Source organism: Poecile atricapillus, chromosome 4, assembly GCF_030490865.1.
Source record: "Poecile atricapillus isolate bPoeAtr1 chromosome 4, bPoeAtr1.hap1, whole genome shotgun sequence".
NCBI classification, from domain to species: domain Eukaryota; kingdom Metazoa; phylum Chordata; class Aves; order Passeriformes; family Paridae; genus Poecile; species Poecile atricapillus.
Genome location: NC_081252.1, coordinates 8,451,021 through 8,477,959, shown reverse-complemented (window position 1 = coordinate 8,477,959; position 26,939 = coordinate 8,451,021). Strand labels below are relative to the sequence as shown.

At 38.2% G+C, this 26,939-nt stretch overlaps 1 protein-coding gene across 1 annotated transcript in view; it reads left to right on the top strand.

Annotated features, from left to right (window-relative positions):
- PRDM5 (PR/SET domain 5) overlaps positions 1 to 26,939 on the top strand; it is a 59,299-nt gene that overhangs the window by 26,550 nt on the left and 5,810 nt on the right. The window contains exons 11-14 of the mRNA XM_058838218.1: positions 3,299 to 3,392; positions 4,430 to 4,590; positions 6,444 to 6,537; positions 17,952 to 18,037. Coding sequence (XP_058694201.1) covers positions 3,299 to 3,392; positions 4,430 to 4,590; positions 6,444 to 6,537; positions 17,952 to 18,037 — 435 coding nt within the window. The remainder of the gene's footprint in view (positions 1 to 3,298; positions 3,393 to 4,429; positions 4,591 to 6,443; positions 6,538 to 17,951; positions 18,038 to 26,939) is intronic.

Here is a 26,939-nt window from a genome sequence, read left to right as displayed (position 1 = left end):
CAACTCAAGGATGTGGTGGTTTGGGAGGCCAAAATAGTTTTGAGTACCATGATTTTGGGAAGGCTATTCCTAGAGAAAGCGGACAGCAGTTCTCTTGCTTGTTCACAGGAATGCTGATCCAGGAGCAGTGTAAATGTAAAACTTTATTGTGTTTGATAATTTACTTCTATGTATTTCTTCAGCTTGGGTTTTTAATGGTTTTTAGATGTGTGTTTCCTGTAAGATGTCTTCCTAGGTTTATTTTTCTTTTGGAGGAAGAGAAATGAATTCTAAATAGTTTCAGGGTGCTTTTCTGAGCTTCAGGATTAGGCTACTGAGCTAGTAGCAGGAGCATAGATAGATACCTGCAGTAGGAATGATGGGCATGGGAGTTAAAAACACTTAAATCAACAGCATTTAACAGAAAATACACCTGTAAGTTTGATAGCAACATGCTTAAAAAACCTTTGGATTTTACAGAAGGTTTACAGCCTTTTTATATATCAAGAGAGTACAGATACATTTTGTGCCTCTGAATTCTTAATTTGTGTTTCAGATACAAACTGGTTCTGTTGTTTCTGTAATTCCTGTGGGGGTTTCTTCTAACCTGATTTCATGCTGGAAGTCTCACAATAAAAATGGCTCCCACAACATGTGTTTTTAAACATCTGTGGGTGTCTGTTGGGTCATTTCAAAAGTGCAGAAGGGGAGTAGTTCCTCACATTTCACAGGATTTCACTGGGAGGTACAGTGGAGTTGCCAAGAGCCTATCTGCTCTGTTCAGTGGAGCACTGGGATGTGACCCTTAACTTATCACTTGTTACACTCTTAGAGCTGCACATCTGAGGCAGGAACTGCGGTACCTCTGTGTTCTGCTGCTCCTGCCAGCAGGTGCTGTGCTGCTCTGCATAGGAGCAGGTGCAAGCTGGCTTTGCCCCTCGCTTGGAGGCTGGAGGAGTTCTGGGATATGGAACCAGCTCAGATGTCCTGTGTGAGAGCTCAGGCTGTGACTTAAATGAACATATGAATAAAGTTCCATTTCTGTGACAAGGCAAGAGAGCAGAACCTGAAATGAAGAGGCAAAAAAGGGATTGTGCTACAGATAAAAGTAGTCACCTTTCATGCAGGTTAGGCTGGATGAGGGTGCATGTTCTGAGCCTCATAATGCAGATTACCTCTGTACAAGAGATGTTTTTGCTCCATCTGCTCCTTTGTTGCTATGTACAGAGGATGAGTTCAGAGAACAAAATATGAGGATATGACAGTCAACAGAAATAGGTCATCAGACGCAGGATTTTAAAGGGTTTATGGCTAATCCCGGGTTGTTTGGTCCTGGGGAGCATAATGATTTGAAACAACTGTATTCCATCAGTTTATCTGTTGGGAATAAGTAGCCTTGGGCTGGACTTAAGCCTCCACAGATGCTGTGGTAGGAAGGGCTGCCATGAAATGCTCCAGGAGAGCACATCCTCAGTTGCTGGGATGATCTGTGTGCCCTTGCATGTGGGTATGCCTAGTTAGGTGATTTTCTTTGTAGGGAAGTTAAGATGTGCAGATGAGTCTGTGTGTTTTGATCAAAAGATGAGGAGAGTATAAAGGAGGTGCTAAGAAGGAGTTCTGTATGAGTCACTGTGCTCTTCAGAACTTGTCACCCACGTGGTGAGTGTTCCAAACCAGGGCATTTTTTAAATAAGCAGCATGAATTTTTGCGCTCGTGAAAGGTGCCAGATTGACAGCTCTGGAGACTGAACCCTTCTATTTATCCACAGAACAGGTACAGCACAGGCAGCAGCACTGCGAGCTTCCCCACAGTGTCTCGTCCATGTGTCCCAACCCTGTTCTGGAGGAACCCCCTGTTGAGGTGAGAAGGCAGTTCAGTCTCTTCATGTCCTGTCAATCCTTGGCCTCACTGCCAGGGGGGGCTGAGCAGGGTGCCAGCTGTGATGGGAACCTGTAGAGTCTGGACTGGAACACGCAGCAGATTTCAAGGAACGTGAGATTTATTCCACACCTGTGATGGTCTTCCAGCAGCCTTTTTTTGCTTTCAGTGACTTAGGCTGAGGTCAGGGAATTGATTTTGAACCTGAGGCCTCCTCATACCATTGCAGGACACTCAGTTTTTGGTGCTGTGTGTATGTGAGAGGACATTGGTGTTAAAATCAAACTGGGTTCAAGGCCCTCAGCCAGCCTCTCAAGAATTACACTGTCTCCCCACAGCCCCCTTTATTCCCACAGTTGAAGGAATAGAATAACAGTTGTGTGGATTCTGGACAGCAGAAATAGATTATATAAATATGTACTATGCTAATATTTGCCCTTAGTATGCCAAATTAACTCATTTACCTACTTTCCTGCATACTACAAAACACTTACTGTCCATCCCCTTTTCCTCTGGGCACTCCAGCTTGTAATAAGGTCCTTGTGAGCTAATAAAGTATTTGGATGCTGATACTTTAAAAACCTGCTTTCCTTTGCTGAAATTGTAGGAAATTGGGCAGATAGTAAATTAATCAGTATAACTTATTATCTACAGTGGGACAGCTGTTAAAAACACTAGGAAACAGGGAAAGTGCTTTGGAATTTGTAGAAGTAAAATAAAGTTGGATGTTTCCCAAGCTTCAAAAAGAAATTTACTTCAACAACTCTGCGGTCTGGGAGATTCATCCAAGCTTAGCCTTTCATTTTATTCATAGCTTTGAGGCTGTTTTTCAGCTACAATGAATTTTTCTAGAGCCAACAAAAATCTTGGTACTGTTGCTTCCATGGCTTTGTTGTTGTTGTTGTTGTTTTTTTTTTTTTGGTGTTTTTTTGTTGGAATTTTTTAAATAAAAAAAGTTATATATAAAAGTAGTCTCATGATTTGAGGAATTTTCTTCACCAAATTTTAGGTGCTGTCTTGAAAATCAGATTGGTTTTATCGTAAAACTTCACCAAAAGGAAAGGGGTTTGTGTGCATTCAACTTTAAGGGATTTATTAATATTAATAAGTATTCCAGGCCAGTGTTAGTGCAGCTGAAGCAGCTAAAGCAATGCAGCTGAGCTTGTAGTTTTTTCCCTCTGGTTATTCTGTGGTTTTGTTTCTGTTTATGTGCACACCTCATGTGACACTTGTGAGGATGGGGAAGGCACAGTTCCTGAGTAGTTGCTGTGCTGGCTTTCAGGATCCTGAGTAATGGCAGAATGTTTATTTTAATTCTTCATCCCCTGATGCTTCCAATTGTGAAATCCCCTCCTGAGTCTGGAAAATTAACTGTAGTTACTGCAGTGACAACTGATGGATTTCCAGGAGCCTTTCTTCTGACACGTCTTTCATCCACAGACCCATTCTGAAGAGAGACCGTTCCAGTGTGAGGAATGCAAAGCCTTGTTCCGAACCCCCTTCTCTCTACAAAGACATCTGTTAATCCACAACAGTAAGTGCGAAGTCAGAGGAAAAACAGATTTCTCCATTCTCATATGTGACTGAGAAACACAAACATGGGGCACCTTGCTCCAGTATGCAACTTGCTGTGTTAAGCTGGTACTAAGATTCACCTCTGTACCCAGGGAGTTAAAAAATGCAGAGCCAAATTGAAACCTTGCCTTCAGATACACTTAAATGCAAATTCAAATATGCTGCAGAAAATCCAGCAATGAGTTGAGGTCTGATGGCAAGAAATTTATTTCTGCATTAAGTGTGATAGTGTTACTTCCATTTCAAGAAAGTATAAATGGAAACAGGGATAAGTTGGTGACTTGCTCAGCTTTTGTAGGTAATCTGGTTTAGAGCTTGACACTGAGATTGTCTCTCCTGTGCCAGCCCAGGCTCATGTTTGCTGCCTCTGGCACAGAACTGGAGCTGCTCAGAGAAATGCTGTGGCCATTTTCCCTCATGAGTAACTTTTCTTGGCATTCTGTCCTTCATTTTTAGTTGACAGTGTTGAGATTTATTTTTGGTGGAATTTTCTCTGTCTTTAATACTTGCAGAGCCCTAGACTATCATTCAACCCTTTGAATATCAACAGTTTAGGTTTTAGAAAATGCTTATGGTCTAAAATCCCTGTAGCTTAGAAGACAGTGTTTTGTTTTGGGGAATATTCACACTGGCATAACTAAGAAAACCACAAATCTTTCCTTTTATAATTCTGCATAACAGTGTTTCTGTTAGAAGAATTATTGGATTGGTAATGTTCCATTTGTTCTTTTACAGTTATCTTTCAAAACTTCTGCAATTTTTTAAAGCATTGGATGTCATACATTTTTTCACAACATTAAAAATGATGGGGGAAAATGTTAAAAACCTGTTCAGTAATTTCAGTATTCTAATGAACAAACATTTACAGAATTTCCAAAATGTGTAATTCAGTGTACAGGATTGTCGGTTTTCCTGATGGTTTCTCTAAAAACATACACTTTGACTTGTTTCTTGAAGAGGATGGAAGCTCACATGACCTGTTTTTCTCTTTGTTAGGCGAGAGGACCTTCAAGTGTGATCACTGTGATGCCACTTTCAAAAGAAAGGACACATTAAATGTTCATATTCAAGTTGTACACGATGGCCATAAGAAATACAAGTGTGACCTGTGTGACAAAGCTTTTGTGACACCCTCAGTCCTGAAGAGCCATAAGAAAGTGAGTAGAGTCAACTGATCATTTCTTGTGTGTCCTTAAGGTTGTGAATCAATGTAGAATCCCCAGCTGCCTCTGCCTTTCTGGCTTTTTGGTAGAAAGCTGTGATTGTCCTTACCCTAAAGTGCTGATTGCAGTAGTGGGGTTATTGGTGCCCAGCAGAATCTACAGCTGGTGCTCATGTATAAATTCAGTGTAGGTGCTGTAGCAGGCAGGATGGGTCTGTCTGCACTGCTCTTATCACCCTCCTTTCCACCAAACTCTGCAATGGAATTGGGGTAAACTGTCGTTCTAATTGGGAACGGCAGGAAAGAACGACACGGACTCTCAAAGGAGTCAGAACAGGAGAGAATCTCTAGTTTATTGCTACAGCCATGTTATATAGACTAGTTCGTGGAAAGTACAGAAAGGAAACTCTTATTGGTTAGTATAGTGCTACATTACCATCATTGGTCAGTGGGGTTCACCACCCCCTGACTTTCTCCTGCAAGGAAAACACGGGAACAGACAAACAGCACCTGCAGGCTGTTTTCTGTCTTTGAGGATTGTTTGGAATCCTCCCATGAAATTCCCAGGTTAGCTCTCAGGCAGGCCTGGCAGGCCATGGGGCCCGCAGCTTGCTCCAAAGCTAGCCTCCATAGTAAACTTTAGGAGGAGGCTTCCTCACTAGGTTGGACTGAGGTAAGATTGATGTTACAGGGAAGAAATGCAAAGAAGATAATTGAATATTGATAATTGAATAAGAAGAAATCAGCTGAGAAAAGGAAGTTTAGGTGTTGCCACTTCATTCACATTGTGAGAATTTGTTTAAAAACGTCATGCATAATTGCTTGCCATATGTAAGTATGTGCTTCATACGTATGTGTAAAATTGGAATTGCTTTTGCTTTGTGCTCCTGTCAGTCTAGGACTGGCTGTGTTTGTGAGCCTTGTAGTTCTACTGTACTGCTCCCAGAAATCCTTTTGGCATTTGGGTGTTTGGAATGAATTTGTAGCTGTCTGTCTGGTATATCCCAAGGTTGCTGCTAGAGAGACAAATGATTTCCAAATAACTGTATCCTAGTCAAGAGGAGTTGAGCATTCATGCCTTTAATGTCAGGGAATGAAAACAGCGTGAGTCCATCCAGTGCTGAAATGAGATCTCATTTACTCTTGCTTCAGCTGCAGCATAAAATGTACTGTTTTGTGAGATAGGTTTCTTAATGATGTAATGAAGAATTTTGTGTCATTTCAGTGACTTTCATCAAAATAGGAATTAATTTCTCTATCTGAAGAGGGTCACGTGCTAGCTCAAAAACCCAAATAGTCAGCTGCACATATAATTGAATGTGTTATATTTCCTATCTCATTGAAATTAACACTTTTAAATTAAGTCATCAGAAAGTCTTCACTAAAAGAACAGGCACAGTTGTAAGGAGAAGAGTACCACAGTTATAAAGAAAAGTAATTCAATAGACTGATAAATCTTCAGTTCAGAATTGGGTGTTGAAAGTACAGTGTGAAAAATGATGGTGACCTTGTGTGTAATTGATTTCAGGGTGATCTTGTTGACCACACAGGTTCAATGGGAGAGTTTGTAATATGGGGTTTTTTCCTACTTTGAAGTAATTATTCTTATATCAGTGAGACCCTCTAGCCCTAAAAGCTTGATTTCAAAAGACAAACTCAATTATTTAGTGCAGGTGATAGTTACAATGTTCTTTTAGTGATCAATTCTCAGCTAATTAGATTCTTTGCCTCTGTGATGGTAAAATACATAACGAGGCATCAGTCAATCTCAATACAGTTAAATATTCCATGTTTCACTTTTTTATTTAGTGCTGAGCAGTCATTCTTGTCTTTCTCCACACCATGTAGACTCACACAGGAGAAAAAGAGAAGATTTGCCCCTATTGTGGACAGAAGTTTGCAAGCAATGGAACACTGAGAGTTCATATTCGAAGCCATACAGGTATTTATTATAACGAACAGAGAAGACTTTCTAAATCTGTAGCAAGGTATCTCTATGTCCACAATTTATCTATCTACAAACAGTCAAATTTACAGATAGGCTTAACACAGCATCTTTGTCAGACATTTTCCCTGCTTAATATGTAAAAGCTGTTGTTGTCAAGGTTTCATTTTGCAAGTTTACACTTTGGTTCAAATAAGTGGCATCAGGCAGCTGAAAGAGGTTTCTTTGTGGTAATTTGTTTCCAGCATAAAATGGTGTAGATTTGACTTTGGCATGACATTTTCTTCCCTCTGCATAACCAAGTTTGCCTTGCAAGGAGATGACAGTAATTTCTGTGTGCTGCTGGTGTTACCTATCAGTTTGCATGGAGCAGAAAGCCCCAGTTTTTCAAGCTCATAGTGCAGATGGCTCTTGGGAAAATGCTCTGAAGATGTCCAAGTAAAAATGCTTTTCACATGTGTGCTGCTACCAGTTAGATTTCAGCTCTCTCAAGCAGGCTTTCCTAAATTTAGGAGTTGGGCTAACGTGAGTTTTGTGAAACCACACACAAGGGACCTCTAACCTTGAATATAGAGCCCTGCAAAATTTGCAACCTCTCTTACAGGAGGCTGTGACATTTTGAACTTACTTGAAGCAAAAAGGCACTGAAGATTTCTAGTACCTTTGTAAATTAAATGCAGGGGGAGAAACTGCTTTGCCAGGAGATGAGATAGGTTGGAATTACAGCAATATGGACTGTGGAAACAATTTATGAATCAGTAATGCTGCAAGAGGGAAACTTTCAAGGCCTCTTTTTTACCTGAGAAGCTAGAAGCAGTCATTTTACAGTTACAAATTCAGGAAAAATGCATTGCTAAATTCAGTTATAATGACCTGTGATAAATAAACTCTGATCCTTTCCTCTTCCAGTCTTGCCGCTAGTACAGTGTCAAAAGTTACATTTTTGGTGGTTTGCATCCTTTACTATGAGAATTAACCAAAATTGATTTTCATGGTTATTTTTGTCACTCTGTTAAAGTTCCTGGCTAATTTTTGATTATCCTAATGAAAAGTAGGGGGAAGTTGCTGCTAAGTTGTGACTTTAGGTTTAGAAAGAATATTTTTATTACATGGCAAAATGGCTAATGTAAGGTTGAGTGAGAAAAGGCTGTAGTTGGATGCATGTTGCAATTCTGGAGAAATGGTTTTGTTTGGTGCTGTACCTGAACCTTCAGCCATGTTGTTCTTGGTCATAAGCACAATGATAATGAGAAGAAATGGTTGTCCAATGTTCAGTGGGGCTGAGGAAACATGGGTTTCTGAGGAATAGCTTGCATCATTCCCAAGGAACAAAAGGGGAGCTGCTGGAGGAATTCCAGGTCATCTGTAAACAGGGTAAAACAAAAGCTGAGCACACTTACTCACCCTACAATGTGAAAATCCTTGACAACTTTTCAGGGAATTTCTGAGCAGTAAGAAATTTTCAGTTCATCAAATAGTGGAGCCACAAATGTACTTTATTCAGAGATGAGTGTTCAGTTTCTAAATGTTGCAGTGATTAACACTTCATGGTATTGGTATCTGTTAAATTCTTTGGGTTTGAATGGATCATTTCAAAACTGAGCCATCCTTTTTCTCTTTGGTCAGACTTCAAAGTATCACTTTTCATTCTGAGCTAGAAGTGAAACAAGCAGCCACTGTCTGTTTTCAGGAGGTGATTCATCCTTCTGAGTAAGCCTTGAGCTTTTGGTGCAACTAAGCAGTCCATCATAAATGTAAATATTGCAAAGACCTCTTGTCTTAGTGATTACTGGTGATGAGGTTTGAGGTCTGTGTCCTGACATTTGCATTATCCCATTTTCTCCTTGTGGTCAGCTAGACTTTTATTATCTACTTTATGTGAGAGGTTTTGTTCTGTATTTACAAAATAAATTCAGGTAGAGGTTATTTTAAAGAGAGCTGTGCATCACTTTTTGTCCTCCTTATATTTATAAAGTTATTCTTTACTAGAGCTGGGGTTCTAGGGTACCTCTCTGGTTCTGCTTTGGAATTGTATTTTTGATATAATAATAATAATAATAATCTGTATACAAAAAGAGAAGCTCAGTGGGGTTTTTGTCTTTTATTTAATATGCAGCATGGGTTCTTAAATGTTGTTCCACACAGACATGCATGCTTCCTGGATAAGCAATTTTCTTCCCTCTTCTGTGTTAGAGTAAGACTCTGTAAATGAGCCCAAACAGTACTTGGCCTTTTGCAGCAACTGAGCTGGTTTGGGGTGAGTGAACATGTCTGCATGTGCAGAGGGAAGGGGGTGATGTTTGCCTCTGAACCTGGAGTGTTGCTCTGTAATTCATCATCTGGGTTTCAGCCTTGGCATGACACAGACAGCGCTCTGCAGGTCAGCTGAAACACTAGAGCACATTCTCCCTCTCCTGTATCCTGTTGGTTTATGACTTCTTAGGGTCACAGGGAGCTGGGGTTAATTCAGCAAAAGAATCCTTTGACTGTGATATAAATTCCTTGGCTTGTTCATAAATTGTAAAAGAAATCCTATGGTCTGCTCCATGGGCTTGAAACCCGGGGGCTGGGAGGTTAATTGCTTCCCTGAAGTTTTAGGCAGCTTTCAGTGTTAGCAGTTTCTGGCTGTAGCTTCTCAGTTGCCTTATGCACATCTATTTCAAGGTGTTAATTGCTGTGGGGTGTGTGTGTGGATTTGTGTGTGCCTGTGTGATCTGGGTATAAACATTTTATCTCTCTGCTATTTATACTGTTGCCTTCTTAATTAGTTGTGTCCTAATCCCTTCCATCCTTGGGATGTAGCGCATCAAGTTGTGCAATAGTAAAATTGTTCTGAAGTTGTTTATATTTGTAGGTAAATGTCTTTTAGAGTTAGGAGAATTAAGGGATTTAACTGTAATTCTGTCCTTTCTACAGTCCTTTCCCTGCTGTTGCTTAAAGACTGATGAGGAACAGCTAATGACCACAGATGTCTTCCAGAAAATTACGTGCAAATATAGGTTAAAATACAACTTTATTTTGCTTTTACCATCACAGTTAGTCCAAGTCCTGATAATAAGCCAGTAAGATAACTATAATTTGAAATTTGTCCTATATGTTCTCTGAAAAGATGCATTTTTCAATTCTGTGTCATCTGAAAGCCAGGACTGATTGTGTCATTCTTACATCTCACATGCTCTGCTAGGTGCAAAAAGCAGCTTTGTTTTTTAAGCAGGAGTTGAGAAGGTTCTTGGCAAACGAATTTCCATGTGCATGAGTAAAAGATAATACCAAGAGATTACATTAAAACAGCAACAAGCATTTGGACCACAGACTTTTGTATATCCTTTGTGCTAACATGGTTAATCTTACCTTTTCAGTTTATATAAGAAGAGATTGCTTTATAAGCTTTCAAAAATATATAACTTGAGGTGCTGATTGCCTTCTTGAAATGCCTCCTGCACTGAGAGCCTGATGTTATGCACCTAATTTTGGCATTGTAGTCCCATTTCTACAACTGAACTAAGCTTTTAAGCATATTTACAATCCTACTTAAGTCACAACTATATAAATGTCTGAGTTCAAATTTTGCACTTCTAAGACAAAATTCTTGGGCAAGCAAAACATTAGTGATGGAGATTTAATAACAAAGATCTTTGGTTTTTAACAGTAGTTCAGTCATCTCTGAACACAGAAGGCTTCAAAGTAGTTGAAGGAAGTAATGAGTTCAGGTACAGGATAACTTTAATTTATTATGTTGTAAAGGATATCACCATAATATAATTAAATAAATATTAAACCATAAAGGTTTAATAGCTAAACAAGCAACTGTTTGTTCATTGTACATAATAATGTACAGCCAGGATCTTCTTTCCAACAGATCTTCTGCTTAATTACCTTACAAGTAATTTATATTTTCTTACATGGGAAAAAAGATAAAAGGCAAGCTTGAGGGAACTTCCTCATATGCCAATGAAGAATGTGAAAGAATGTATCTGTATCTAGTCAGTGAACAGCTTGCAAATGTCTACAGATAGGTTTTTTTCTATTAATAACTTATAAATGATCCCTCTTTTATCTACCCAGTTTAAAAAGGAGCATGCAGAAGGCCTCAAAGGTAAGGATTCTGCATTTCTAAACCTTTCAGTTTATACATCATTGTCTTGTTCGTCTCCAGACAACAGCTAAATCTTTAAAAATACCTGTAAAGTTTCATGCAGCTGTCAGCTTCTTGTTGTCTGTACCCATGAATGAGGAAATGTTCTTCTGAGGGGTAGATTATTTGAATGAGACATCTTAAGATCAAATGAGTTTCTGATTGATTAATGCATGTTCTTTAAAAGACTTAGTTGACCATTGGGTTCACTGAAATAATAGATGTTACATTTTCCATTCATAGAGAAATCAGATTGTTTAATTCCACTGGTAGCTGCCAGGAATGTAAATGGAATGGTTTGTTCTTTAAAGTTGTGTATTTTTTATTTATTACTTAAAATTACTTAAAATCTCGATATCGCTGGAAAACTGATGAGAACCTGTAAGTAATAATGGTAGTTCATGCTTTACTGCATGGATTCAGATAGTCTTCTTATTTTGTAGGATTTTTGTAGTCTTTATGATTCATTTAGTGGCAAATAGCCAATGTCTTAATTCTATCATGATAATTTTGATGGGACAGATAGGGCAAACATTGTTTTGGTCTTAGCTAGAAATAATCTGAGTTCTTTGAATTAAACCCTAAACTTTGCAGAAAACAAACCATCTCAGCTGTGAAAATACCACTTCTATACCTCAAAAACTAAAGCATGGTGAAATACTTAGAAAAAGATAAGTAATAGGAAAAAAAAATAAATACATATTTCAAGCCTTCTGGTTTTCTCTTATTTTGAAAGAATAGGATTTGAGGTTTTTTCTTATTAACTATGTGACTATTTTTAGTGGATGGGAAATGCACGTAGTTGATTTACATGGAACCAGTTCTAGTTCTCCCTGGTGCCTGGACAATGAGTGTTGGAGCTTGGTTAGAAAGCATTCACAAATACATAAACTTAGAATTATTCATCATCAGTGAGGAAACTAACCACCTGAAAAAACAGAGGCATTTAATCTCTTGTCTTCAGAGTCTGCCAGATTTGAATATTGGTTAAAATGCAGTAAGAAATGTCTCTAATTGCCCCGTACCTGAGGAGAGTTTCTCAGAGCACAGGGCTGTTCTCAGAGCAGCCAGAGTTACCCCTTCCTTTTACCTGGCCCACTATGAGTATAAAATTACCTGTACTTTTGGTGTTTCTGGGTCTTGTCTCAGCTGTTGTCCTCAAGTATTTTATCTTTCAGATCACAAAGTTACTTAGCTCTTGGCATGAGAGAGCTGTTCCTGTGTGGGGACTTCTGTACCTTCTCAAGTGCTAAATTTTGAGTGTTTAGTGGCTGAAAAGGAGGCAGGCCAGGATTTTGCACAGGCCAGATCACTTTTTATTGTCTAGTCTGGATTAAGACTAGTCCAGATGTCATAAAGAAATCAGCTCACTGCTGTAGTTGGCCAAGCTTCTTGATTACTCCTCCGTTCTTTTCCCTCCCTGAAATCCCTGGTCAGAATTACAGAAATGCCTGAGAGATGCAGGGTATTAAATACTTTTGAAGATGCTACTCAGGATGTAGAAAAATGCCACCTCTACACAAGAGGAAGTTCATTATTTTAGAGGTGTTGGTTTTCTCACAGGCCTGCAACACCAAAGTGGTGAAATTTACTGAATATTTTCTTGACTTGTGAATTTTTAGTCTTTACTCAGTAATTGCTTTCCTGGTATTTTCTAATTGAAGTTCTGTTGGAATCATTGGGTTCATTGAGTTCCTGTTTAATTTTATTTTGATTCCTAATAAAGTCCCTTTCCACATGGGAGAAATTCAGATCTGTGTATTTTAGGTTTATTTGTGTTTGTGTGTACATATTTGCATAGTGCATTAACTGAATAATGTTCAGTTAAGGACACAAAGTTTTTAATTGAATGGGAACACAGTTTAAGGGCAAGAGCAGCTGAGGATAAATGTGTGAAGCTGTCAGGTGCCCTCTCTGAGCAGTGTTCTAAAGCAGATGTCACAGATTATTATAATGTTGTTACATCCGTTAACCTTTTGCCCATCCTTACTTGCTGTTGAATGCTGTCATCACCCCAGATTATCTCTGACTAAAAAAGCCCCCTTGAAATTCCCGTTCTGGGCTGCCCTGTGGATCATCTGGTTAGGAGTGTTAAATGTGTGATCCAGATGGCCTCCAAATTCCTTCCCCAGGTGAACTGTGCTCATTCCGCCGCAGTTGGGCGATGGTGGAGGCTCCCTTCTAACCCTCTTCCCTACCCCAAGCTTGAGTTAGGATTTTAAAATTATTATAGTTTGCTGTAGCTGTTCTGAAAGCTGATATTTTGAAATAATGCACATATATGTATTTATACAGAAAAAGATAATAATTTTTATTTAAGAAACAATCTTTTAATCCCAAGAATTAGTAGTTTACCATCTGAAAGGGAGCTATATCTAGGACATGGGAAATGGTCCGTGTAACAGTCTGAGGGATGACGTTTCTGTAATTATATTTGTTCATTTTTATAAGGAAAACTGAAGAGAGGAAGCTTCCTTGAAGCTGCACAGTGGTCTGATGTTCAGTGCAGTTTGTTGTAGGCCTTTTTCTGATGTTTGTGAGTGTTGACCAAAACCATTGATGCTGAATACCCCAACCAATCAGAGACATATTAAAAAGTATATTAAAAAACCCCACCTTGATAATTACACTGCATAATTCAAATTCTTCGTTCCTTAACTGAGTAAGTTGAGTTCCAGTTATGACAGCAAGCCAAGGAATCCTACTTGAAGGCTACCATCAATACCTGAGAATTGTATTTGGGTGACTAAGCAATCTGCAGGGGAACAGGGACAGTAAACAGGACTGCAAATTTCACAGATGAAATGGAAGTAATGCCTGGATATGGTTTGAAAGAGCAGTGAAATTGTTTCTTTGGTTTGCTGGGTTCTTCAGTCACTTTTGTTGCAGTCTCTTCAGATTAGGACTGTTTCTCATTTGGATGTTTCCTTTTTCGTTTTTTTCCTTGGATGAGAATGCATTTCTCACCTATAAAGTATGTATTTGCTTAATCTGGTTTGAGGTCATTGTTTTGAAGTAATCACTAACATTGGTGCTTCTCTCAAGTTTCTACCTAACTTGAGAAGCAGCTTTTGTTTGTTTGTTTGTTTGTTTTTATTTTTGTGGCTCAGCTGACTACAGGGAACACAGAATAACAGTGTGAAAGTAGCAATGCATATGACTAGTTTGATTAACTGTCTCAAAGTCCTTATTAAATGTCTAGCTGTAGCCACTGAAATCTTGAAATCTTCAAAAACTAATGTATATATGGATTTACTTCTTAATTGTTTTGTATCTGAGTTTGGGAGTTCTCCTTTTTTTTTTTTTTTAGCTCTGTGTGCTAAACTCAGTGTAAATCCTGCATTAGAACACCTCTGATTGCAGATGTCTGATGGGAAACTGTCCTGAGTCAAACTGGAATGGGAGAATCTGGTATTTAACTTCTTAAGCTACATTAAGGTCCACTAGGTATTGTGATCTCAAGCTAGAGATGGAGGGGGATAAAAAAAAGATGTCAATTTTGTCATGACATGGTTTCAGATCAAAATCCCATATGTTTTTCAATCATGGAATTGTTTTGCATAATCCTTGTATTAAGGTTAAATTTATTTTTATTATGTTAAAAGCTTTGGTTTTTTGTTCATACAGAATCTGGAAGTAGAATGTCTAGACTTTGAATTATGCTAAATCCACTGCAATTTATCCCAGGATTATTTATTTGAGGTTATTTGTACAGAAGTGCCATTAATGTGTTGAGCAGTTTGTTCTGGAACAGCAGGGACATGACAGTCAGCTGTAACTCGGGGGGGAACCTAACATTTGTTACATTTGCCTTGCTTGACTGTTCTGTTGTTTTAATGAATGCAATAGTTTTGTTTAGAAAGCAGATTTTAATAACACTCAAACATAAAAGCATTTCTGTATTATATATATTTAGCTACATATAAAAAAAGTGTTTAATTAAAAACACAGAGTGCAAATGGCATAGTTGTTAACTGGCATTGACTTTACCTAAAGTGCACTCCCTCTCAGTATGGTGCTCCCACAAATTGACACCATCTCAAAAATGTTCTTCTTGCAGCAAATCCAAGAAGGAATTGTAGTTTATCGTAGGGGAAGTCACTTTCTTTCATTTTGATTCTTAGTAACTCCCTGTGAAAACAAGACAAATAGAGCTTCATGACTCGCAAGGTATTTAATTTGCTTGTCTTAATAACTTTTGCTCCTAATCTCCTTGTTGAGGATCTGTTCATTTTCTGATCAGAGGAGTTTTGCATCTGGAAATCTCCACAATTTCTTGGGCACAACCTGAAGTTTATTACTGCAATAATATTTATAATGGAGTTTCAGTAGTCCTTGTCTGGCTGCAGGTGGATGTGAAAGCCCTGATGGATAATGTCACTTTCCCAGGAGCTTTTATCGCATGGTACTTGTTCTTCAGTTTGTCCAGTTTGTCCAATTATCTCAGTGACAATTCTAAACTTTGTGTAAGCACAACCCCCTCTCCTTTGTGGACACTGGAAATAGTTTTCTATGAAATGTTGCACTGCAGCAAACCTCCACATGTGGGAGGAATATTTTTAGCATTCCTTCTTTGAAATCTGTCTTTGCTTTCATTGCCATCTTATTCCATTTTCTTATCACAGGATAAGAGAAAGTTGAACTGTTCCTGTCCATCTTACAGGACTTAGAGTGGGACAGAGTGTGTAAGACTTCTCTTGGGGAACACCTGCTTCCCAACAGTCTACTTGAGGAATCTGGAATCATTCTGATGAGAAACTGACTTGCAGCATGAATAATGATGAATAATGTTTGCCTAGGCTGGCTCAGAAGCAAGGAAGGAAGTTAATTTTTACCAGAGATAGAGAAGGTAATATGTAGAGTTGTAATAATCTTGCCTGATCAGGTGTCCACAAGATCAGTTATTTAATCTGTTAAGTTACTTGGGCTCCTGAGACGGTAAATAGCAAAAATGATGCATTGTCAGAGGGCAGTTTATTCACTTCTGAGACAGATAATAGAGCCCCTTTCCAGAGAGAAATTAGTAAGAAATTTATACTAAGAGACTTGGTTGTTGCTAGAATGGATTTATTTTAAGTGGCCTATTGTTAATTTTGTAAAATCCTGAAACTTTTTGAGGTAGAAAATAAGTTACAAGTTTAAAAGATGTGTATGCATGGGTTAGATGCTTGTGTAAGCACCAAGACAAATAAATTCTAAGCATGCAGGCTCCAAAGGAAAATAACAGAAAATAAAAGCAACAGTAATATTCCTTAGAAACATCTTCCAAGTCGTTTTACTGGCAGTTATTGATGCAAGTGCATGAGAAATTTATATAATTTAGAGAAACAAGATGGCTTCTAGTTAGAATGTCAAGTCAGAGCTGGCAGTCTGTGTTAGGTAGTAAACTTGATTTTTGAAGCAGTGAAGATTTTTGGCGGTGAACAGTTTATAACGGCAGCTCCAAGCCTGACTTTTCCAGGTGTGACACGTTGATGTGGAGTCATTGTTGCCCTCTACTGGCATCTGCTGAAAGCTCCTAAGGCCTTCCTCATCAAGCACCACGGTGTCTGTGGTTGATTTCAGAGGGACACTGTTAATCTGTTTCAGACAAACTCAAACCCATCCTTTGAAGGCAAAGGTCTTTCTCTTTAAAGAGACATGAGGGTGGGGGAGAGAGGAAGGAGGGTACAACCCCTAACTGTCATCACTCATCTGCTTACAAACTGCTGAAAGCTTTAAATTCTCCATTCAAAAGACCCCAGACATAAAAATGTCAGCTGAATTAATTAAATATTTGAGTACTGACAACTGTTGGAGTGTTTGAATTTCGGAGGCATGAATTAAAGGCATCGAAGGTCAGGAGAAAGAGGATCATATATCAAACTGCTCAGTGAAAACATAGCTCTAATACAGAGATTGTTGTCATCATTCCTAAAAAAAACCCCAACCCCCCAATTCACACAGTTGTGCTTTCTGAGAGATGACAGAACACAAGAGAGAAAAATATTTGTGTTTACAAGTGCCTTGCTGGCCAGTCTTCTGCCATTCACAGTTACCTATAAAGAAGTAAAAGACAGAGAAGAGCAAAATAATCTGTCTACAGAATAGGGGAGGGAGGCCAAGCTCTTCCAGTGCCCTTGAATCTCTCCACAGCCTGTGGATATGGAGATTTCACATCCAGCAGTGACTCTCAGTTGATATGTTGGTGATATCAATGAAATCGTCTGGTTTGGGTTTTTTTTTTTAAACTGTAAAATATAGTTAATCTTACTCGGCTATTTTAGAAGATTGAGTATGAGTGTTAATAAGTGCTTGGCATTTGGTCTGTGTTAAATCTACACATGCAGAAATACCTTCGTGAGCAGAAAGCTGTGCATTGACTTTATAAAACAAGCTTTGCTTGTGACAAACCTTTATTTGAAAAGACACCTTCAGTATTATGGTTGTGTAGAGCAAAATCCACTTTGTTAACAGAAAATTTTCTATCATCTTAATTTTTCCAACTGTATTTTGCAATGGAAAACAACCTGATCTTTTCTTTTAAAGTGTTGTATACAGGAACAGGAGGCAGTAGACTCAGATTCCAGTACATTGCCTGAAGAGTTAAAAATAAAAATACATTTCTTCCAAATGAGGGTGCTCAGAAGCTCTTTACTGTTTGTCTCTGAACAGCTCAGTATCCACATTACACTAATGTGAGTTTGGGAAAATCGATGCCAAATGACACCAGTTTAATGGAGCATTAAACAAATACCTTTCAGATATGGGGTGCTGCAAGGGAGATGCTAAGATTGTTCTGCTTCTATTCCAGTCATAAATTGGAGCACAAATATTGCAGAAACTTTTGATTAACCAGCTTCTAACATAGATACAGCATAATAAAAGAGTGGATTTTATATTCCTTTGGGATTCTGACACCCAGAGGCCTCTAATAATGACCAGATGTGAAATAGAAGAAATATTTGGGAGCAGTTAATGCCTAACCATAAAAGTGACCATGTGTAAATCACTGTAGAATGTGGTTTGAGCAAGGGCATTAGGTGTTTTCTTTTTGGTTTTATTTTCCCCAGGGCTGTCTGTGTGTATTCATACATTGTAGTGCAAAATCAGTCAGCAAAGAGGAATATTTTGATCCAGCACTGCATCCCGCTCAGGCAGGATTATTTGTAATTTTTCTAAAGTTTAAATCTGTTCTGTGAAGAGAAAAGCAGTTCAGTTTGATAAAGAGCTGTGCTGCAAGGCCTTCATCCTCTGAGGGCACATTTCTGGGTTCTGATGCTTCTCTTGTTCTCAGGTGAGCGTCCTTACCAGTGTCCTTACTGTGACAAAGCTTTCAGCAAGAACGATGGCTTGAAGATGCACATTCGCACCCACACCAGGGTAAGTCCCACCCAAGGATGAGTTTTTATGGTTCCCTGAGGATTTTCTGTGACTCCTGTGGTGAAAAGTAATTAATTGCTGTTTGTGTGGAGATCAGGCTCTGCCAACCAAAGTATTTTATACCTATCAAAATAAGAGGCAAAGATTCAAGTCATTAACTTACAAATTCTAATTAGAACTCCCTTACCTTCTAATTTTTCATGTTTCATTTCTTTTATGTTGAAATAATAGCTGTACTAACCTCTTCATTTAACCCATGGTTATTTATAGATATAAATTAGTGTTGTTTACTGAGCAAACAGTTCTGTAAAGGCTTCACTGTTAGTGAAACTTCAATATCCAGTAAAGTCCAGTCAATGTGAGCTTTTTTAGAGGCTGTCCTTCATTAGCTGATAACCATTTTTATATAACTTGTATTTAACTAGGAGCTGTTACAGCTCACAGAGATCAGCACAGCCTTGAGGCCAAACCAAGAAAATTCTGCATCTACTGGGAAATAGGAATGGTGACATGTAACTTTGTAGTCTTCATATGCAAATGGGCACACAGAATTGCTTTCTAAATAAGTAAAATTAAAAACTGTTTAAATTTCTACTCTTCTGTGTGGGTCTTGAGCATATTAACTGTGGGTCCTAGATAAAGTTGTAGCTTTTGTACCCCAAACTGTACAAGTAATCAGTAGTTCGTGCAATACTTCTTGGTAGTTCATTGGGAACAGACTAGTCCTATATTGTTAGTTGTTTCTCCTTTTTTTCCAGCTGTTAAATCACTTTAAGAGGTGCTATAAATTCTCTTCTGTTGTTACTGTCCCCTCTTAACTGTGTTTGCACCAGGAGAAATTTCATGACCCATCTAAGTTCTGCATGACTGTGAGGGGTAAACAAGCTTTGAAACAGTGCCAAATTCAGTTTTTTTCCCCTGGCTTTTCATACAGTTTGACTAAAAGCAACAAACACCCCCCAGCCTCTGTAGAAGAAAAATAGAGGAAACAATAATAAAATTAGGCTTTTAGAGTCTACAGTGATTTACACCAAGTGATGTTTTCTTCTAAGCATTTTTAGCTGATAGGAAAGGGAGGAGTTATTTTAAGGAGTGGGTATTTCTTTTTAATATATGTAGACACTGTAATTACACAGGCTTTGTGTTGCAGTAAGAACATAATAAAATTTGTTTTAAAATGTCTCAGGAAACTCTCTGCTGTACCATGGAGGCCATCTTTAAAGGTACAAAGAACTCAGTTCACACCAAATGTGATCCAAGTGTTTCCATATACTTGAGATTTGTTGATCATTACATCTGAAAGGTCACATTTCAGGTTTTTTTATTTTGGTGTGTGAAGATGCTAAGCAGACTGCTGGTCATCTTCACAGCTATGCTGTAGGATTTAAATATACAGGCAAAACCTGCTTTTTTAGACTTGATTAGATTTTGGTTCTTTTTGTGGTGATGCTGCTCCTATCCCAAAAGTTGACAGTGAGGCTCATTCATATTTGATTGCCATTGCATGTTCATTTTTCTCCATGTAAATATTTTTTTTTACTTTGAGGTAACAGGAATCAGTACTGATAATGTTTACATTAAAGATAATTTCTAAATTGAAGCCTCTTGCTACAATCTTGTATGTCACAATTTTCCCTCTTCCTCAATGTTCACCTCGTTTAATATTTAAGTAGAACTGGAAAGTGAAAAAATCAAAGGAGGTCTTAGGAGGAGGCAGGAAAAAAATGGGCTAGAATTATTAATAAAAACAAGAGAAGAGAAAACAAAGTTTACTACTGACTTCCAAGGATTTTCAAGCCAGAAGAAAGAATTTCACCTGAGTCTGTTCTGCAGAACCTTATGCATGAAGTACTATAGGATAATAAGCTGTTATTTGATGGTTCAGGTGAGTAAATATTAGTGCAGGTACAAGGGAATAAATATATATTTTAGCTGATGTGAAAGGACAGAGTGGTGAAGGGAATTGGAAAGGGGGGGAAAAGGAAGTGGGGGAGCAACAATACTGAGAGGTAAATGGGAAAGACACCATTATTTACAAGAACTCTTGTGTGCTTGGCAAGAATGTGAAGATTTATTTAATCTTAGCAGTAGGTTGATGTTTGTCAGGAATGCAGGGTACAAGAACCAAACCAATCCCTTCTCAGCAGAGAAAACAGCTGCTGAGCTGTTGAGGTGTGTCATTCTTGAAGTTAGGGCTCATGATCTGAATCCTGACTCTGAAGGAGATGTTTTCTAACTGCACCGTGTAAGGACTTCTCCAGGAAAGAAAGGAACCTGTGCAGAAAGAGTTTGAGACCCCTGAGCACAATGCTAATGCTTGTTCTGCGTTCCTAGCTATTTAAACAAAGATGAACTGAAGATTAGGAAATAAAAAATGCACTGTGCTTGCCAAAGGTTTGGGTCCTTCTGTCAGTTCTAAGAACAAGAAAAACCAGGAAGTCACACTTGAAATTTCTCTTTTCAGTCATCCCGTGTTTTGACTTTTCAAAACTCTGTAAGGTTATTGGCTCTTCGTTTTTTTTACCCTTTCCTACACATACATTTTATTTGAAGTTTATTCTTCCATGCAAAATCATTATTGAAAGAATAAATAGCGAGATGTACAAATCCTGAAGGTGTTTTTGTATCTGCTGAGCCTAGCAATGTAGAATTTGACACAATGTATAGCACAAAAATAGCAAGGGCTATTCTCATAAATACCTTGGAAGAAAAGAATCTGGTCTTTTGGCCAGAAAGTTTGTGAAGTAGCTTAAAAGTAACACTGTGACATTCACCAAAGACAGTAGAGATTAAATCTCAAGTGTATTTTACCAGTGGGTTTAAATGCCAGACCTGATGCTGGGGATCAGGGAAAGCTGCTGGAAAAATCATTGTAGAAAGTTGATTAAGGTCTGGCAGCTGCTCAAGTGAGCGCAGCCTGGGTGGCCGCAGGTGTCAGCTCCAGCTCTGGGGTAAACAGAGAAGGCAAGGCCAAACCCCTGCTGGCCAGGGCAGGGGAGAGAACACCACCCACCTGACATTAAAATGTCACCTGAGTACTGATTTGTTTCTATGAAAGTAAATGTGTTTGCTTTATGGTTTGATGGGTTTGGGTTTTTTCCCCCCTTAAGGAGAAATATAACAGCCTAGGAAAACATAAATGAGGAACTTATTGAAGTTGTTGATGAAATGAGTTTACAGACCATATCAGCTTTGAGGGCTGCACATGCACATTTCCAACCCTCACACTGCAGGAAACTTCAGCTCTTTCCTGAGGCTTTATTCAGTGCCTGACTTTAACATTGCAACGTTTGAGCTTAAACATGTGGAAAAATTATTGTATGTTACAGCAACAGAATTGGTTATGCTTGGAAATAGGGCCATTGATAGGTGCTCAGAGTTGTTGTCATGTTAAATTGATGTTTTCATTACTTCTGAGAATGGTGATTTTATTACAGTTGGGTTCAGTGATGGAAAACAGAAAGAGTTTGAAAATGGCTTTTTGTCACTTGATTTGAATATTTCACATTTACATATAACCGATATATTTAATTTTTATAGCTTGTTTAAAAATCTGAGTTCCAGTGGGTGGAAACTGCCAGCCTGTGCTTAAATGAGGTACATTTCTGAGGTAATATTAAAATTAGAGAAATTTCAATATATCATTTTTGTTTCATGCATAAGTGCCTACTATTTTAAAACACATTAATATTTAAATATGTTTAAAACCTCAGTATGTGCGAAAATTAACCAACCTTGAAATAATATCGATTTTTATTTATGAATTTCATGGGAATAGGAATAAATCATGGTGAGTATGGAAGTGAGGCAGTCTCCTGCAGAGGACTCTTCTAGACAGTGTTTTTGTTCCCTGAGCAAGAAGAGGTCCTGAGTTAAACAGGCTTTCCAAGGCACTCATTTGGAACTTTACACTGCCCCCTCTTTTTTAACCCAGAAGAATATTAAAATAATAGTAAATGAGAAATAATGCAAGGACAATATTGATGTAATTTCACTTCTCCTGTGTTTCCCAGGAAATATTTGACCTTAAAGTTTGAAAAAGGTTCATGTGTTTTAGAAGCACCACAGAATGCTGTTGTCAGAAAAAAGTTCCTTTGTGTACTAACTATAGACTTCTGTGCACATGACAGTGAGTAATGAAATAATATGATTGAATTTGGTGGGGTTTTTCCATCTCGGATTTTATCTATATTTCCCTGTTGGTGAGATAGGGGTGAGTTCCCAAACATCTGCCTGAGGATGATGACTTTGCCAGGGCTGTGGTTTCCTTGCCTCTGGAATCTGTGTTTGCACGCAGAATGTGGAAGGTTTGAATCCCACTGCACCTATATTTTCACACTTTTTTATGTAATGTTGACTGATGACCATCCCTTCCTCGCAGAGTGAAAATGTACTTTTTCTATATTGATACTGTTATTTTCCAGGAGCAGGTGAACATCTATTGAATTTTCATCAATGTTCATTAAATAAGCTCTCCTTCACTAAATTTTAGGGGCAGGAATTACCTCAGCAGTTCAAAAAACCACAAAGAAATCAGTACTTTTCAGTTTATGAGTACCAAGTAGGCAGGACTAGCACGGAAAATGGGAAGTTAATGATATGGTAAAGCCCAATGAATTGCATATACTGGAACTATTTATGAAATGCACTTCTTTTTCATTTTTTTCTGGCAGGCATTTCAGAGAAGATGCATGCTTTTGTTTAAATTATAAATGTTATTGCAAAAAAGATTGTTTTTTTTTAATACTCCTAAAACTGAATTAATTGAGACCTGTTCTAACAAAAACATTAGTCATTTCAAATAAAGGTCACATTTTTGTTTAAATCTGCCAGAACTATTTCACAGTTGTTTTAACAGCAAAATTTCTTGGCTTTCTCTAATGGTTGGAAATATTTTGTTTTACAGGATTTTACTTTTCAACAGAAGAAACATGTAAAGTGATTTTTTAATTGAGGTTTAATACTATAAGTTTCAAATCCCTACTACTTGTGTAGAGTTGTAAATTCTCATCACCCTTTGTGTTCCAGTGTCAACATTACATTTGTAATTTAAGTAGGCCTCTGTCTCTGGGTCAGCCACTTGCTGTAACTTGCAGAAACTTTCCAGTTACAAAGGGAGCATCTTGTTAGTTCTTGAATTTTTTTCACACTTAGATACAAAACTGGAGTCTGTTTACTTGGGCTATCTGTGAAGTGTAAGCAGACTTCTTGCATTTTTAGTTGGCAAAGCTGTAGGATTTCCAGATTTCTCTTTGAGAATGACGAGCTTCTGGTAGCTGCAGTCATGACTGGTGTATTTTAATGTTATCTAGCTGGTCATGTTTGCTCATTCTGGGACATGTTTTTCCATTTTCCTGGTTTTTTTTTCAAAGCAGTCTTTTTATTAACCCTCTGTTGAGGTGATAATGCAAGCACATAAATCATATTTAATTAGAGTAATACTGATACTTTCACAATTTTCACATAAAACACCTTTTGAAAACAGAGTGTTACTGTATCAGTATCTCATGAGTAGACATTTTAAGATTTTTCTACTTGCAAAGGAAGGCTTTGTTTTACAATAGTGGAAAGAAAAGGATTATTTATTTTATTTTTTATGTTCTGTAGCATCACCATTCTTCATGTCTGTCAGTTTTCACATTCATGTCACAAGTGTATCTGATAAGCTTTTCCTTTTTTCTCTGAACTTCATTCAAGCTCAGTTTTCAGCATATTGAAAATGCAGACTCATCAAGTTGTTAGTTGTGTTCTTAACTCTTATTTTAATCTTGAGATATGTTTATTTGGTAATAATAATGTTTAAGTTATGTTTGTCTTGCTGTTACTGTTGAGCGAATGCAATAGTTCTAAATTTAGATTTAGATTCTAAATTTTGATTTAGAAATCAATTTGGAGAGACTCCTATCAAAGTCACTAATGTTTCACCTGTGTAACCAATATTACCAGGTTTACAGAAACAACCAGTGCACACGTGCTGACTTAGTGTACATAATGTATTTATATTTCTTGAGGGACATACAGGCAACTGCTGCAGCAGCTAGCAGTTCAGATATTCTGCATTTGAGCATTTCCATCTGCTGTGCTTGCAGGACACTCTGTGCACACTTGGTGTCAAGTTGTTGAAGGTGCATCAAATGTCCTTGAGATTTGTTGTGTTCTGAGTGAGGTCTTTCTAATGCAAAGCACAGCTTGCTTAGAATTCACAGTGTGATTTGGGATTTAGCCATCCACAGACATGGGAATGTGTGCTGCAGGCAGTGTTTTATTTGATATGGTTTTTAAAATGTTTGATTTCTCTCAATTTTGATGGTGAAGCCCATCAGAGATGGGAGCTTTTAGGTTAGCATGTGTCAGTCTTACAGCAAAGCACCTTCCAGAGTAGCACTGGGCTCTGCTTGGCCTTTCCTTGTTCAGAGGCAGGAAGGTTGTAAATCCTGATCTACATATTTCTGTTCATACCTGGCATGCTTAAAACTGTGATATTAAATCACTGCAGTATCAGCCATGTCCTGTCTCTCCTGCTCTCCCTGCTCCCTTCCTCATTTAGATCATCAATAAAAGAAAACACATGTAGGCCTTCAGCTTGGCTGCCACCATAGCCATGGCCTGGCAGATTCTTCTTCAACAGAGGGCAGATTTATAGTATCAGCACTTGCTAACTCCTCTGCAGTCAGACTGGGATCATCTTCCCAATGAGCTCCTGTTTTATAGACAGTTAGCAGGTTTTCTCTTGTTTTGATGTTTTAAATCTGTCCAGCTTTTTTCTCATCTCAGCGTTGGCCCCTTTTGTCTTTTCATGGTGGCATTAACTTTTTCAGATCTGTTGCCATGGTTTTTATCTTTTTTTTTCCCCTCTGCTCACATTTAAAGCAGTGATGGTTATGCCAAGCTAACATCATGTTTTCCATGATACAAGTGTTGCTTTCTCCAAGCATTGTGCAACGGAAATCTGACACGAGGGGGAGAGGGAGCAGAGAGAAAAGGAAAAGCACAGAACATTTTCTTTTGAAGAAACTGATCTGAGAGGATGATACCTTCTTCAAAACCAGCAAAACAAACAAACAAAAAGCCAAACCAAAACAACAAAAAACACACAGGAAAGAAAAAAACACAAAAAAAAAGAGTCTTTTTTTCTTGAGATAAACTGAGGGCCAAGTTTTGCTCTGGACAGCACTGCTGGTTTTCCTGAAACAGACACAGATGTGAATGGAGGGGCAGCTTCACTCAGGGGAGAGGAGGCTGGTGTGAATCAAGAGTCATGTCTGCTGAAGTCACTGGAATATACAGATGGAAGGGATCTAAAATTAGATCAAAGACAGCTCTGGATGTGTTTCATGCACTACATATGTGAATTTCAATACAAATGCCAAGGGGATGTTAGATACACCCTTTTTTGCCACAGAGAATAATACAAATATAAAATATATAACATCCAAACATAACCTGGTGGAAGATAATACAGGCCCAGGTTTGTGACTCCAGCTTCCCAGAGTTTAAAATGGCTCTTTATCCAAAACGGAATCCTGAAATCCATTTAGCACTGGAATGATTGACCTGGTCATTTTGAAGTCAATTCTTCAGATAGCTGAAGACCAAGATAATAAAAAGGGAGCGAGTCCACCTGGTGAAGTTTGCAGTAGTGAATGTTTTTGTAGGTGTTTAAGATGTGCACATCGTATATTTCACTTTGCACTTTCTGGGGAGCAGCCTCCACACAGAAAAGCTGCTTTTGGAGAACTCACAGAAATGTGGTTTGTGTTAACCACAATGCAAAACCAATTAAGGGGTTGTTGCAGAAACCTGCTTTTCACATGGCTTATTCATACACTTCCCTTAAAAGTGCAGACCCTGCTCCATGAAGTCTTTGGTTAGGTCAGCAAAGTTCCCTGTGACATGAACTTTTTTGGTCTAGACGATAATTTTTTTTATTTTTCCACAGATCGATTTAGATATTTTTTAGGTAATTTGTTATGTTTTCCTGTCTACTGAAGAACCATGGAAATAACACTGCCTTTTCTAGGAGACTTGATGGGAGGAGACTGCAAAATGAAAGAACCCCGTCTTTGCCTCACTGAGGTCTCTGGACCTGCAGAGAGCTGCCCTAAAGAGAGAGACTGGGACACACCCAGCACTAATTGATAGTGCTCTGTGTTAGGTGGATGGTGAATGCTGCTGAATCCTGGCAGGATTCAGCAATATATGGACGCCTGATGGTTCCCAGAGGTTGAGAGGAGGAATTCAGTAACCAGACAGCTTATTCTCTTTGTTGCTTGAGTTGTTCCATCTCACTTGTCCTTGGATCCCACATCATCTCCCAAAATAACTTGATTACTGCCTATTATTTGTTAATTCATAGGTCTAGCTGCTTTTTTTTGCCTAGTGATTTATAGTCATTGCTTTCAATTTAATTTCAAGTAAAAAGTGTTTACTTTTCTTAAAATACCTTTCTTCAGAACTTAAGCAGTCCAGAATTAGAGACCACAGAAAAAATTAGAACGAGAGTGAGGGAAGTCTAGTTGGTTCAAAAATAAGGGTGCCTCTAGAACATGAAAATTTTACTGAGGACATTTGCAGTGCCATAAAGCCAATTCTTGCATTTAATTGATTTATTGTTGATTTCTATACAGTTCTTTTGTAACTTTAGGGGAGTCAAGGAGGAATTACACCTATATAAATGTCTATATGAAGGAAGAACTTCAAAGAAAAAAATCTTTACATAAGTATATGTAAATTATTTATTTGAGGTCAGTGAGATTGCAACTTTTCTAACATCATGTTTTACAGTAGCTGCTAACCAATAGTTCTAATAAAAATACAGATGGTTTGGTTGCCATCTGCCCTTCTTTTGAGATTCTGCAATGAGTATGTGATTAACCTTCTGTCACCACTTTTCAAAATAAGT